This window comes from Mirounga leonina, unplaced genomic scaffold (assembly GCF_011800145.1).
Source record: "Mirounga leonina isolate KUSES-001 unplaced genomic scaffold, KU_Mleo_1.0 Mir_114, whole genome shotgun sequence".
Lineage (NCBI taxonomy): Eukaryota > Metazoa > Chordata > Mammalia > Carnivora > Phocidae > Mirounga > Mirounga leonina.
This window is the reverse complement of record NW_023270265.1, coordinates 29,324,440-29,339,071: the sequence shown is the minus strand read 5'-3', so window position 1 is coordinate 29,339,071 and position 14,632 is coordinate 29,324,440. Positions and strand designations below refer to the sequence as shown.

The 14,632-nt window shown below is 33.3% G+C and overlaps 1 protein-coding gene across 2 annotated transcripts in view; it reads right to left on the bottom strand.

Annotated features, from left to right (window-relative positions):
* Positions 1 to 14,632, bottom strand: part of SLK (STE20 like kinase) — a 59,539-nt gene that overhangs the window by 27,020 nt on the left and 17,887 nt on the right. For both annotated transcript variants that reach the window (XM_035028605.1, XM_035028604.1), the window contains exons 2-8: positions 11,730 to 11,894; positions 9,967 to 10,015; positions 9,280 to 9,429; positions 3,037 to 3,109; positions 2,679 to 2,873; positions 1,791 to 1,872; positions 263 to 391 (exon numbers count right to left, since the gene is read on the bottom strand). In XM_035028605.1, the coding sequence (XP_034884496.1) occupies positions 263 to 391; positions 1,791 to 1,872; positions 2,679 to 2,873; positions 3,037 to 3,109; positions 9,280 to 9,429; positions 9,967 to 10,015; positions 11,730 to 11,894 (843 nt within the window). The remainder of the gene's footprint in view (positions 1 to 262; positions 392 to 1,790; positions 1,873 to 2,678; positions 2,874 to 3,036; positions 3,110 to 9,279; positions 9,430 to 9,966; positions 10,016 to 11,729; positions 11,895 to 14,632) is intronic.

The following is a 14,632-nucleotide window of genomic DNA, read 5'->3' as shown; positions in this document are numbered from 1 at the left end:
AAATATATGATTTAAATAATATATAATGATTTAGTATCTTAATTAAAATTTGATGAGGTTATAAAAATAATTTAAAGAACTGACAAATCTTCAAATAAATACGACAAAAATGGACAGCAAAGGGCAAACTTGTTAATCTTCACCCTTAAAATTAAGTATTTTATACTGCTACCTCCCAATTAATCTTTAGACACAGGTGCAATTCCACCTCAAAACCTGACTCTAAATATTACCTAAATAAATTTCCTTTCTAAATACTGACCAAAGAATTTTCTGTTTCTTCATCATCATCTTCCTCTTTGCCATCTTCAACTTCTTCTGTTACTTCAGCCTTTGCCTCTGCAATCAGCTCTCGAATTGGTTTGTTGGAATCAACCGTAACAAAGGGATGCTGTTTGATCATTAAGAGCATACTTAATATCAGCTGAAATGCTTGCTTATAAAATTTCAAACACATAATACACATGTCATTATGTGGTAAAAATATAAACATGTGGGTAACAAAAATATAAACAACTTCAAATAATGTTACATCTGGGCAAGGAAGGAGGAGAAGGGGACTGAGCAGGAATAAGGCTGCCTGCAACTATGTACTTTTTAAGAATCTGAAGGAAATATGTCAAAAATGGTAACACATTTCTGGGTAGTAGGTATATGTACTTTTCTGTATGTTTGAAATTTCATAATCTAAATTAAATTTTAAAGCAAGTTTCAAATTGACACAGTTTTAGTTCTTAAAAAGTAACAACAATATATATAAATCCTGGATAAAGCCTCAATAAAAGAATTATACAAAGCTTTAGAGTTCTGTTAAAAGTGTCTGCAAATAAGGGCACCTGGGTGGCTCAGTCGGTTAAGCATCTGTCTTCAGCTCAGGTCATGATCCCAGGGTCCTGAGATCGAGTCCTGCATCGGGCTACCGCTGAGCGGGGGGGCCTGCTTCTCCCTCTCCCTCTCCCCCTTGCTCATGCTCTCTCTCTCTCAAATAAATAAAATCTTTAAAAAAACAAAAAAGTGTCTGCAAATAACTGTTTTGACAAGGTTCTAATATTCTTAAGAATAAGAAGTCATTTTATTCATTTTTGTACACTCAGCAGCCCTGTCACAGACTAAGATCTTCTAAAGGAGGGGGTAATAAAATAATAAGAGAAAGTGTGTTCTAGGGATGTACCTCTTGCAGAGAGCAAGGCAATTTTTTCTGCTTTCTTCTCCTGTGATAAACAGATCAACCTAAAATACTACAATGCAGGAGTTACAAAGTAACTCAATCTAACAGGTAACTGCCTCAAGATTTGTCATTCTGTTTGTCTACCTGTAATATTATTTAACAAATTTCTCTTTCAGATATTACAAATAGGTCCTGCTATAAAACAAAATTATCCAATCACTTTAACACCATTTTTCAAAAAAAAGTCAGCAGTATTTACTGAATATTTATCCTCACTGTAAGAGATATAAAAAAAATGAATTAGCTCATGACCCCTGCCCCCAAGGGGCTTGCTATCTAGTAACTGGAGAGACAAACTGGAAATAACTAACTGGAAATAACTAACAGAATAAAAAGAATACAATTAAACTGAATCAAAAAAGCACAAAAGCAATGCCTTACAAGCTAAATGCCTTTTGGTAATGGCAGCATGTATGTTTGTAAAGCAAATGTTTACTACTACAATATATTCTGAGTTTCCACAGGGAAACTCAAGTGAAGAGAATACACTGAAATTGTATTCTTCTTAATGAGATGTTAAAACAATTACATGGTCACTGTCGTCATATTACTCTTCTCTTACCTGCAGTAGCTGAGATGTACTCCACCTGGAATCCACATTCTTTTCCAAGCATTTCTTTAGAAAGTCCTTAAAATTTGAAGACCTTCAAAATAAAATTTTAACAATGACATTTCTATTTTATTTCCTGTTATTAAAAATCAAACAACTCTGATAAGTTATGGTTGTGTTTTATTATGTATGTTAATACTATTCAACATAAGAAAACTAGTTAATGAGACTACTAAGATTTCATAATAATAAGATGAATATTAAGATATCATCTGTAAACACAAAATTAAATATATATGTATGTAGAGTCATAGTTTTAGACATTGAGAGACATAGTCATATATTCACAAGTATGCAAAAACTCACAGAAACTCTTCTACTAAATTCCACAAATATAAATCAATCACATATATACCTCACTTTCTTACAGTACAGAAAATACTGTATTATATACAGTTGTTTCATGTAGACCTCAAATCACTGATACTTTCAAATTTATGGGAAAAGTTAGTTATAAGAGATTATATGGTCCGTAAGTCTTAAAAAAAAATTACCAAAAATCAGTTTTCTACTCATACAGTCTTTGTACCATGTAACTAAATTTAAATACCCTTGAAAAGCTGGGAGAATAAAACATCAAGTTTTGCTTCGTAAAAGGCTTCATTTAGAATATTTTACCATTTTGGGGCGCCTGGGTGGCTCAGCTGGTTAAGCGACTGCCTTCGGCTCAGGTCATGATCCTGGAGTCCCAGGATCGAGTCCCGCATCGGGCTCCCTGCTCGGCAGGAAGTCTGCTTCTCCTTCTGACCCTCCTCCCTCTCATGCTCTCTGTCTCTCATTCTCTCTCTCTCAAATAAATAAAAATAAAATCTTAAAAAAAAAAAAAAAAAAATATTTTACCATTTTGATGGCTGTGCTAATGTAGGGGGCTCTGATTTTGCTATTTTTAGCAGCACTCGCATTGGATTTAATTCATGATGAGGTGGTTCTATCTCAGCCATTTCTATTAAAGTGATACCCAGGGACCAAACATCAGCTTTGTAGTCATAGGGTCTGTCCTTAGATGTTTCACACATGACTACTTCAGGAGCCATCCTATGAAGACAAAGAATTAAAAGTTAAGATGTTTAACTTAAGAATAACGATTGCAAGCCACATCAAAGACAGTATAATCAATTATGTGGACAAAATTAATGCGTAATAGGTGATAAGAGCTTCTGACATAATACTATAAATCCATAAAAAGCTGAATACATACCAATATGGTGTGCCAATAAAGGAATCTCTTCTTTGAATTGTCCTTGTGTTTTTAGCTGATACTCCGAAATCCGCTTGAAATAAGCAATCATACAAAAGTATTAATAGTTTTTTAGCAAAGTTCACTGTATTTAACATAGGGAAAAGCATTTCAAGTCTTTAACAAGGCCACTCTTATTAAAACGTAAACAAAACAGAAAGAGTAACTTCTCTACCATCCTAATTTTGAACACACTCTTTCTACCACAACCCCCCCTCCAAAAAAACTGCCAAAGAAAATATCCTATCATTAATACACTTAATACTACCATCTTTATACATATTCAGATCATGAATTTTTCAGAATTGATAAAAAAAAATAGTAACTTTAAAACAGACCAGTCTACCCACTTTAAAACAAATGCCAACTAGTGATACATGCTATAATTAAATTGATAGACATAAACATTTTTTTCTGTAGTGTGAAAAGCAGAAATTACAAAGTAGCCTTTATGACAGCATATGTCTTGCTAATTTCTTCATAAAATTATATTACAAAGAAAAAAACCATATTTTCTGATTTAAATTATAGAGAACAACAACATTATAGCTTTATCAGTTGTCAACCCCACCTTTTCAGCTTAGAGAACAATTAATAGCAACACAAATTTGCTCTTGCTGCATAATTACCTCATACCATTTATACGTAACTTTTAGGTTTCACGTTTGACATGCCGTAATTCTCAAAATGAATAAATATCAAAAATCCAATATTTGATGCTCAAACCATAAGAAGTGGCACAGAATATATACTCAATAAATGGTAGCTACTATTAGTAGCCATATCTATAATTTTAACCTTTGTGCTCTTTTGTTGGTAGAACTCTTAAAGCTCATAAAATCCTGACTGTATTCTAATTATTTGTGTCTATTATATGGTGGGGGTTTTTTTTGGACCACATAATTCTCCTACTTAAAAGATAGTGGTAGCTACCTATTGCCTGTGGAATGAATTTTAAGCTTCCTAATGTGGTGTACAAAGTCCTTTATTACATATTTCAGTAATGTTTTATAATGAAATTCATAAATGAGTAAGCAAATAAAACATACTAAACTTAGAAGATATATTTGTGGAAGATACAGTGTAAATAGATTTATTCAGGACTCTTCACCACTATCCATCCCCACCAACCCCCAACCTCCTCAACTTAAAAGCTTCTCATGTTTTGGGGAGGAAGGACTTGAAACAATTTAAATTCCTGCCAGAAGAGGTTCCGTACTCAGGTAAATTCAGCTCAGTACTTATTCTAGTGTTTTTCTAGAGCCTATTAATGCTCTTTTCAACTCTCTCCCCTCAGAATATGACTGGGGAAGAGAGGTCCAGAAACAGGCCTAAACAACAACTGTCCCTTGTCTACATTCTTATCTCTCTAAGCACCCGAGGTAAACTAAAGATGGACAAAAAGGCACCTTAATTGCTGTGCAAAGGGGAAAATTAAGGTTGCTATGTGCTTTGTAGTTCTACATATAATGATGCAGCATGTATATGTTGGTCTGTTTAAAGAGCATTTTACACATTTATTTCCATTTGCAACAATATGACCTGATAAAATCATCATAAAAATTTTGTTACTGTAGTATATTAAATAGTTCTTGAGGATAGTATGGTTCTTTACAGCTGTGTACATGTAACAGGGTATCACAGAAATAGAAGGTTCTCTAAGTATTTACAAATTAATAAAACAAAAATTGCAACTGTCAACCAAGTCAAGACTATTTTGGCATTCCTAAATCTTCAATAATTTACTTACTTTTAAAGGTATGCACTATTTTACACAAAAGTATGTTCCTATATAGAAGATTCTAAATACATTTACAGAAAAATGTGCACCAGAATGGATCAAAATGATAATGTACTATTTTTAAATGAGCTACCAGAGTTTAAAAAATGATATAAAACATAAAAGAGTTAACATACATCAGAATTACAAAACTCAATTATGAGGTAACAGAACTCAAGAAAAATTAGAAAAAATCATTTTAGAAACAAAGACTAAACTAGGAGAAATGCAAGAGCAAATAAACAACAAATTCACACCCATTACCACTTTACATTCATTAGGATGGCTATCATCAAAAATACAGAAAATGACAAGTGTTGACAAGGATGTGGAGAAACTGGAACCCTTGTGCATTGCTGATGGGAATGTAAAACGGTACAACTACTATGGAAAATGGTAGTTCCTCAAAAAATTAAATACAGAATTACCACATGATCCAGCAATTCCATTTCCAGAACACCCAAAAGAATTGAAAGCAGGGAGTCAAATAGGTATTTGTATACCCATGTTCATAGCAGCATTATTCACAAGAGCCAAAAGGTAGAAGGTAAAGTGTCTGTCAATGGATGAATGGATAAACAAAATGTGGTACATGTAAGTAAAAGAACATTGTTCAGCCTTTAAAAGACCATTCATGGTCTTTAAAGCTACATAAATACAACATGGTTGAACCTTGAAGACATTATGCTAAGTAAAATAAGCCAGTCATAAAAAGACAAATATTGTATGATTCCACTTACATGAGGTACCTAGAGTAGTCAAATTCATAGAGACAGAAAGTAGAATGGTAGTTGCCAGGAGCTGGGGGGAGGGAGGAATTGGGAGTTAGTGTTTAATGGGTACAGAGTGTCAATTGGGAAAGATGAAAAAAGTTCTAGAGATGGATAGTGGTGATGGTTGCATAATGATGGGAATATACTTAATGCTACAGAACTGTACACTTAAAAATAGCTGAAACAGTAAACTTCAAGTATATTTCACCACAATTGTTTTTAAATGAAGAAAGATAAAAAGAATCTGGGAGAAAGTTTTTAAATATTGATGACTGGAAAAGCCAACAAACAAAAAAGTCCCTAAAAATGATAGTCAATGCAAGGGAACAGAACAAATACTCAAACCTCTAATTCCAGAAACCTTCCTGGAAAAAAAAAAAAAAAAAGCCTTGAATATTATAAGAACGTATTAGAGAAAAGTCTAATCAAATTATTGGTCCCTGAAGAAAAAAAATTCTCTGGCATCTAGGCAAATGAGCACATGACTTGAAAGAGAAAGAAAAGCAGATATTCATCAGACTTTTCAACAACAACACTTTATAACAGAAGAAAACAGAGTAACATATTTCAGATACTCAAGGAAAGAAATGTTAGCCAAGGATTTTCTATCCAGCAAAACTGACCTTCAAAGTATAAATATGGGTAGAACTGTTATCATTAGATAAGAACTCAGAGAGCCCCTCCAGAGTTATCTACCAGAGAATAAACTTCAGACAACCAACATGACCAAAGAGATAGCAACATAAGGACTAGTGGTGAGCATTAAATATAGAAAAGGGAACTAAAGTGAGTAATTATGGGATGTTCTAAATCTATCATCAATGTCCTTGAGAACCAGGACTCTCAGGATAGAAGGAGATACACATGTAATACCGAAGAGGTTAGGTTAAAAACAAAAACAAAAACAAAAACAAACATCCTGAATTTGATTAGGAAATACATAGGAACTCATGAGAACCTAGCTCTGTCCTCTGGAAAGGCCTAGAATGATGGCCAATCCAGAAACTGTTAATCACTTCTAAATTCAGATGTAGTCTTGAAATACCATATCCTACTAAAAGAAACTAGGGCTTCTTAAAGAAATGGCTAAATTACAGGTTGGAGGCAGGAAATATATAAGATAAGCCTGAAACACCGCAACCTAATATATAGTAACAAAGAAGCTATCAAAGGTTACTAAAGTCATGTCAAAAGGATTAACATACCAACTTGAAGAGGCTCCCATTGATCAAAGATGGTATAATGTGAGCTTTAATAAGGATAAAAATTATAGATTTCAAATCTATAAAATTAAATTAAATTCATGAATTAATAATATTTTAAAAATACCGGTTACCAACTGAGGATGAGAGAGAACCAATTCATGGTCTTTAAAGCTACATAAATAAAAAGAAGGAATCAAGCATTTTTCCTCTTTTGTCCATTTGAACTATACTCCTGAGTAACCAAACAGTTGAAGGGAGGTGTCATCTTATATAATTATTCCTAATTTTACAATGATAAATAAAAATAATGAAATAATTGGCAAATAATTACATCAAAATTATAATCAAAAAAATAAATGAAAACAAAGTGATAGAATTCATTTTGCAACTCAAACCAAAGAACAGATCTAGGCATTAAGCATCAACAGCTGTAAACAAAAAAAACAAAAAAAAAAAAGGAAAAGGCAGACATGTGTCTCCCCAGTGAAAGGACACAAAACCACCTAAATATAGTCTGGCCAAAGAATCAAATTTGAGACTGATGAGGCCTTTGCATTTATCTGCAAATCTGAAGGAAATAAAATGATCATGAGTATGCAATTAGCAAAATGCAGGTTGAGGGAAACTCTACGGGTCCAACACCCAGGTCTCATAGTTCAGTGCTTCTCAATGTTTTTTTCATCATCATTCCCCAAGGAGCCTCTTTAGACATTTTTTCCTAATCCTCCCGTCCCCCATGAAATTTTAACACCACAGATATACTATCTGTTTGTGTACTGTGGGCCTTTGGAGGATTATTAAACACTGTAATATCTAAGACCTTTTTTGCCCCCTACGAACCAATTTTGGCCCCCATGAAAATGCATGCCATAAATAAAATGTAAAGAAAAGAAAGAAATGGGGGGAACCTATAAATTAAGAGACTTAGAAGAAAAATCAGGTTTTAAATATGGGAAAGTCTAAACTCTAAAGTCAAGAGATGAACACTGGATGATAGAGACATAAAGAAACGCAAGAAAAAAAAAAAACTCAAAGAAGTGATCACTATAAAGGTCAGGATAAAGGTTACCTGTGGAGAAGAGAGGGACAGTGATTAAGATGGGACACATGGAAGAGCCGCTAGTTCTATTTCTTGACCTAGGGGGTAGTTACAAAGCTATCATCTACAAAGCTACGAAATCACTAAGCTACACAATTACTTGTGTGGTTTTCTATAACTATATTATTTCACAACAAAAAGGTTAAAATTTAGTATATCAAATTATACCTGTTTATTTTTTTTAAAGGTTTTATTTATTTATTTGTCAGAGAGAGAGAGCACAAGCAGGGGGAGGAGCAGCAGGCAGAGGGAGAAGCAGGCTCCCTGCTGAGCAAGGAGCCCAATGAGGGACCCTATCCCAGAACCCTGGGATCATGACCTGAGCTGAAGGCAGACACTTAACTGACTGAGCCACCCAGGCATCCCAATTATACCTGTTTAGATGTCATGAAAAAAATGAAATGATTATGATCAATGGTATCACAAGATGGCCTGTGAATATATTTTATCTTTTCATCCTTCCAAATTACAAAAATTTATTTATTTTTAAGATTTTATTCATTTATTTGTCAGAGAGAGAGCGTAAGCAGGGGAAGTGGCAGGCAGAGGGAGAAGCAGGCTCCCCAGTGAGCAAGGAGCCCGATGTGGGACTCGATCCCAGGACCCTGGGATCATGACCCTGGGATCAGACGCTTAACCGACTGGGACACCCAGGCGTCCCAACAAATTTAGACTTCATCACCAAATTTTTTTTAAAAATTCTTGTCTTGGATACACTTAAAGAGGACTGTATCTTCCATTTGTATGTGTACATTGGAAATTAATCAGTTTTCCATCTAAAATCTTTATCTATTTGCTCCTTATGAAGTTATCATTTATTTCCTCAGTATAAAAAACAAAATTAAAAATTCTAGTCCTTTATACTTATTTTAGACATCCTTTTCAGGCCCACTTTGTTAGTTTAGCCGGATACCATATTTATAAAATGGAGTATAAAACTAAACATGGGAAAAGAAAAGCACTAGACATGAGTTTTGGAAATGAAGATAAAACTAAGTTAGCTTTTTTATGTATTATCTCATTCTAAATGTATTACAAGTATTGAGTCTATATACAAAAATTTAGGAGTAAAAAGAATTAACCGGTCTTTCTAAAGCTTGTCTTTTTGAAAATGAAATCTATCCTTTCTTACCTTCTTTTTAAAGTGTCTTTATATTAAGTTGCCTCTACTTGGGAATTCTGGGAGTTAATGAATTATTTATCCAAGGCAGTATTTTAAAAATTAACATGGAGTAATTTCTCCATGTTTTACACATTTGAGTCATAACAAAACAATATTAAGTCACATACATACAGGGGAAAATCTCAGCACAAATTCAAATGTTTTACTTAAGGGAAGAAACTTACCCAACTTAATATCTCCATCTAAGGTAAAAAGAATGTTGCCAGCCTTTAGATCTCTGTGGATTATTTTATTATCATGCAAGTAGTTCAAGGCCTCTAGAGTCTGTTTACAAACTACTTGTATTTGGGACTCAGTTAATGGTCTCTCGAGTTCTATAAGGAAAAGAGTAAACAAATATGCATTGTTATACTGTGAAAACACATCAGCAAGATGTATACCTTTATCATCAATGTCAAAGATCACATTTAGTGAATTATTTTAGAAGAACTAAATATCGACAAAGATTACTTTCTTCACATATTATTTTTTTTTTAAGATTTTTATTTATTTATTTGAGAGAGAGAATGAGATAGAGAGCATGAGAGGGGGGAGGGTCAGAGGGAGAAGCAGACTCCCTGCTGAGCAGGGATCCCGTCGATCCCAGGACTCCAGGATCATGACCTGAGCCGAAGGCAGTCGCTTAACCAACTGAGCCACCCAGGCGCCCTCTTCACATATTATATTCAACATTTCATTTTAGAATTCTGTTACAATTATCTAAGAATATAAAATGTAATTAGGCTGATTTCTTAATTTATTGAGCTTCACCCAAGATACCTATTCAAGATATATATATAAGGTTAAATGTTTGAAATCCTTTGATTAAGTATAATTTAAGATACAAACATAAAGAACAAAAACATGTTTACCAAGCATCACAGCATCCACTGCTCCACCTGCACAAAATTCAATGAGGATCTGCAAGCAAACAAAAAAAGCATGTGTCTAACATGACACTGAGTTTGAGTATTTTTTCTTCAATTTAGCAAAAAAGCTAAAGGAATCACTAGGCTATGGAAACTATATTATGCTGATATCCTTACGCCATAAAGATTTTCTGTCAAAAGAGTTAAAGAGTCTTAATGATACACATTTTGAGAAAGCACAAAGAGAACACATTGTAGACATATGTGCATTTTTTAATCACCATTTTTAGTGTCCCTGCTTCTCTAAAATTACTAGGTACACAATTTTTATTGAGGACAGTATCATATATCCATTTCATCACCACCTAAAGATTTTATTGCACTCATTTTTAATGTAACTACTATGATTTAAGTGACCAAATCTGTTTTTTAACTTTACTAATAGGAATAAATCCTCAAAACACTTAGACTTCTTTTAGTTAAAATACACACACCCCACACACAAAAGCTTCAGATCCTAGCTCAATTATCACATTCTGATGGATGCCCTCCCGGATCTCCCTGGGGCAAACCACCATGTACTTTTCCATCTTACCCCATCACAGCTGTAATTTTATATATATAATTCCTTGAAGTATTAATTATAGATAATTAATTCTACATCTCTCACTAGCCTGTCCCTCACAGATGTCCAACCTTTTATTTTGCAACAATTTCAAGTAAAGATCTTACCTGTTTACTGTCCAGGAGTTCACTTTCATTATAATCTCTGAGAACACTCTACTAGACCCCTGAACAACTATATTAGAGGACACCACACAAAAATAATTATTAAAAATTACTTGTCAAATTATATAGCTTGCTGCTTTTTTCCCCTTTGTATATACTCTATTTTTTATAGGTGCTTGTCAATTACAAATTATTTTCAAATTCGTTATATCATTTGGAAAATAATTTGGAAGGTAGATCACTCATCTTATAGATGAGTAAACAGACTCAGAGGTTAACTGACTTATTCAAGCTCCTACCTAGTAGCACCAGGATCAAAAAATATAGGGCTTTCAATTTCCAAAGTATTACTTGCACTACACTACCTACTCTTCTCTCCTAACACTTCCATCATAACACTTTTCTTCAAGGAGAAAAACAAAAACTCCCATTTCAGGAAGGCGTCTTGGTTAAATTAGTGTCAGCAGAGAGCAAGTGACTGACCAGTTATAATAAATATGATTTTATCTCTATATGTATTTGTGCCTAATATTTTCTACAAATGAACAAAATTTATACATGCAGACTTAGCCACTCTATCATGCACCAAAGGTGAGTCTGATAATATAGAAGATAAATATTTAACATTTCTAGTAAGTATTCTATACTTTATTACATGATTTACAAAGAGTTTAGGGTAAGAAATTATAAACAATTTCTAAGAAAACAAAAGAAATTTCCAAAAAATTTTTAAGTAAATGCCTAAATTTAAATTACAAACAAGACCATTTAATTTCATAATTTAGGAAATTTAATATTCTTAACCAAGTTCTTCCATTTGGGTCCAATGTCAATCATGAAATACTGTAAAACTGGAAATACACATCGGAACATCTGTTGAAGCTAAGGATAATTATGTTGTTAATGACCCTCTCATCAGATAAATTCAAGTAACATAAGTAATTAAACAGAAGAAGTAACAGGTTTTCACAACTTAATAAACCTCTTTCAGACAATTAACTCATTTTGGCTCTTACAGATCAACAGAAAATAGTTACCCAAAGATTGTTCTCGTAATAGAAGGCATCCAGAAGTTTGACTATATTTGGGTGATCACAAGATGCTAATATATCAATCTCAACCATGTAATCTTCAAGTTCTTCTTCAGATTTTGTGTCAATCACCTTTGCAGCAGCTAAAACATTGGTCTCTTTATTCTGGGCCTAAAAATGAAAGCATCACAAGTGTCACACAATGCATACTTGATTTTTAAAATTTTATTTTCCATTTTTTTAAATAAACTTTATTTTTTTAGAGTAGTTTCAGGTTCACAACAAAGCTGAGCAGAAAGTACAGTGTTCTCGTATGGTCCCAGCCCCTGCACATGCACAGTCTCTCCCACTATCAACCTTCTGTACTTAGTAGTATGCCTGCTACAACTGATGAATCTATAATGACACATCATCCCCAAAGACCATGGTTTTCATTAGGATTTACTCTTGGAGCTTACTCTATGGGTTTTGACAAATGTATGACATGTATCTACCGTTATATCATACAGAATAGTTTCACTGCCCTAAATATTCTCTATGCTCAGCCTATTCATCCCTCCCTTTTTCCTAAACCCTAGCAACCACTGATCTTGTTACTGCATCCATAGTTTAGCTTTTCCAGAACTCATATAACTGGAATCATACAGTATATAGCCTTTCCAGATTGGCTTCTTTCACTTAGTAACATGCATTTAAGCTTCCTCCATGTTTTATCATGGTTTGATAGTTCATTTCTTTTTGGGACTGAAGTGTCCATCACATATAGATGTGCCACAGTTTATCCATTCATCTACTGAAGGCATCTTGGTTATTTCCAAGTTTTAGAAATTCTGAATAAAGCTGCTATAAACATCCATGTGTGGGTTTTTGTATAGATTTAAGTTTTCAACTTCTCTGGGTAAATACCAAGGAACACAATTACTAGATCATATGGTAAAAGTATGTTTAGTTTTGTAAGAAACTGCCAAACTGTCTTCCAAACTGCTATGCCATTTTGTATTCCCACCAGCAATGAATGAGAGTTCCTGTTGTTCCACATCCTCACATGCATTTCGTATTGTCAGTATGAATTTTTTTGTCATTCTAATAGGTGTATAGTGGTATCTCCTCTTTTAATTTGCCATTTTCTAATAACATATGATGTCAAGCATCTTTTCTTGTGCTTACTGGACACCTATATATCTTCTTTGGTATCTGTCCAGATATTTGGCTCATTTTTTAAATGAAATTGTTGATTTTCTAACTGCTGTGTTTTAAGAATTCTTCATATATTTTGAGTGACTGTCCTTTATCAGATATGTTTTGGCAAATATTTTCTCCCAATCAGTGGCTTCTCTTCTCATTCTCTTGACGTACTTATTCTTAAAAGATAGCCTAAACATATATATATTAACTAATAAATGCTATGCACTGTGGTAAGTGCTTTATATGCACATAGAATAGTGTTTCAAATTGCAGGCTCTACCGGGTCAGACTGTTAAGATTCAAACTGTAGTTCTACCACTTAATAACTGTGTTGCCTGGGGCAACTTACAAAATCTTTTAGTTTCCTCATAATAAGACATATTAGCATCTCACAAGTTTGTGAGAATTAAGATATTATTAGCTGAGTGAAAAAAATACATATAAATATTTAATAAAATGCTTGCCATAGACAGTAAAGATTCAGTAATATTAGATATAATTATTACTATTACTTAATCCTCACAACAACTACATGATATATTATTATCCTTAAAAGAGGATATACAAACTTGGAGAGGTTAAAAAGCTTCCCCAAGGTCATGTAGTAAGAGACAGAATCAGGATTCAAATCCAGGTTTGTTTCCAAACCCCTTTCTTTATCTGAATCATTACCCTTTCCAGCTTTCCTACACTTCCATCAGTTATTTTTCTTTGCACTTAGTACTTTAACTTTTCCATTTTCTTTCTTTGGTAAATAACTTCTCATTTCCATTTATTATAAATGAAAGGCTTCCAAATACATTGTAGGAGCCAAGACCATTTGTTAAAAAGTTAAGAATCAGATCTTAAAAATACTAATTAGGTTTTTAAAAGACATTTCAATATTTTATGTTATCATCGTTTCAGCAAAACTGCATCTAATACCTTAAAAAAAGAAAAAATACCAAACTCTTAAAACCTAGTAAAAGTTTCAATAAATAAATTAATGTCCAAATTCCACTTTTAAGAATTTATCATAAGAAGAGGCACCTAGGTGGTGCAGTCAGTTAAGTCTCTGATTCTTGGTTTCAGCTCAGGTCATGATCTCAGGGTTGTGAGATTTAAGCCCTGCATCAGCTCCGAGCACAGTGTGGAGTCTACTTGAGATTCTCCCTCTCCCTTTGCCCCTCCCCCTGCTTGTGCTCTCTCTCTCTCTGAAATAAATAAAAAATCTTTAAAAAAAAAAAAACAATTTATCATGAGATAATTATACAAAATTAAAAATATGCATACACAAAATTATTCATCAAAGCATTATTTATAATAAGGAAAACTGAATGAACCTAAATATCCATTAGCAGGAACCTGCTTAAATAATCAGCACATTTCTACAATGGAAAATGATACAGCCATTAAAATCAATAACTAATCAATTAATATTTAAGATGGAACAGTAGCTGTAACACAATACTGAATGGAATAAAAGGCAACTTACTAAACACAAGAAGTATGTAATTTTACAAAAACCACACATCTACTTTCACACATGAAAAGCTGCATGAGAAGTATCTGGAAAGACATCATCACCCCTGAGAATAGTGGAATTTCAGGTACTTTTGACTTTTTCTGTATTTTTTGTATTGTTTGAATTTTTTAAATGAACTTATTTTTATAGAAGCAGTAAAGTACTAAAAAATATCAGCGTATGGGAGATTTCTTAGGGACCTATTATCTAACCTTGGAAG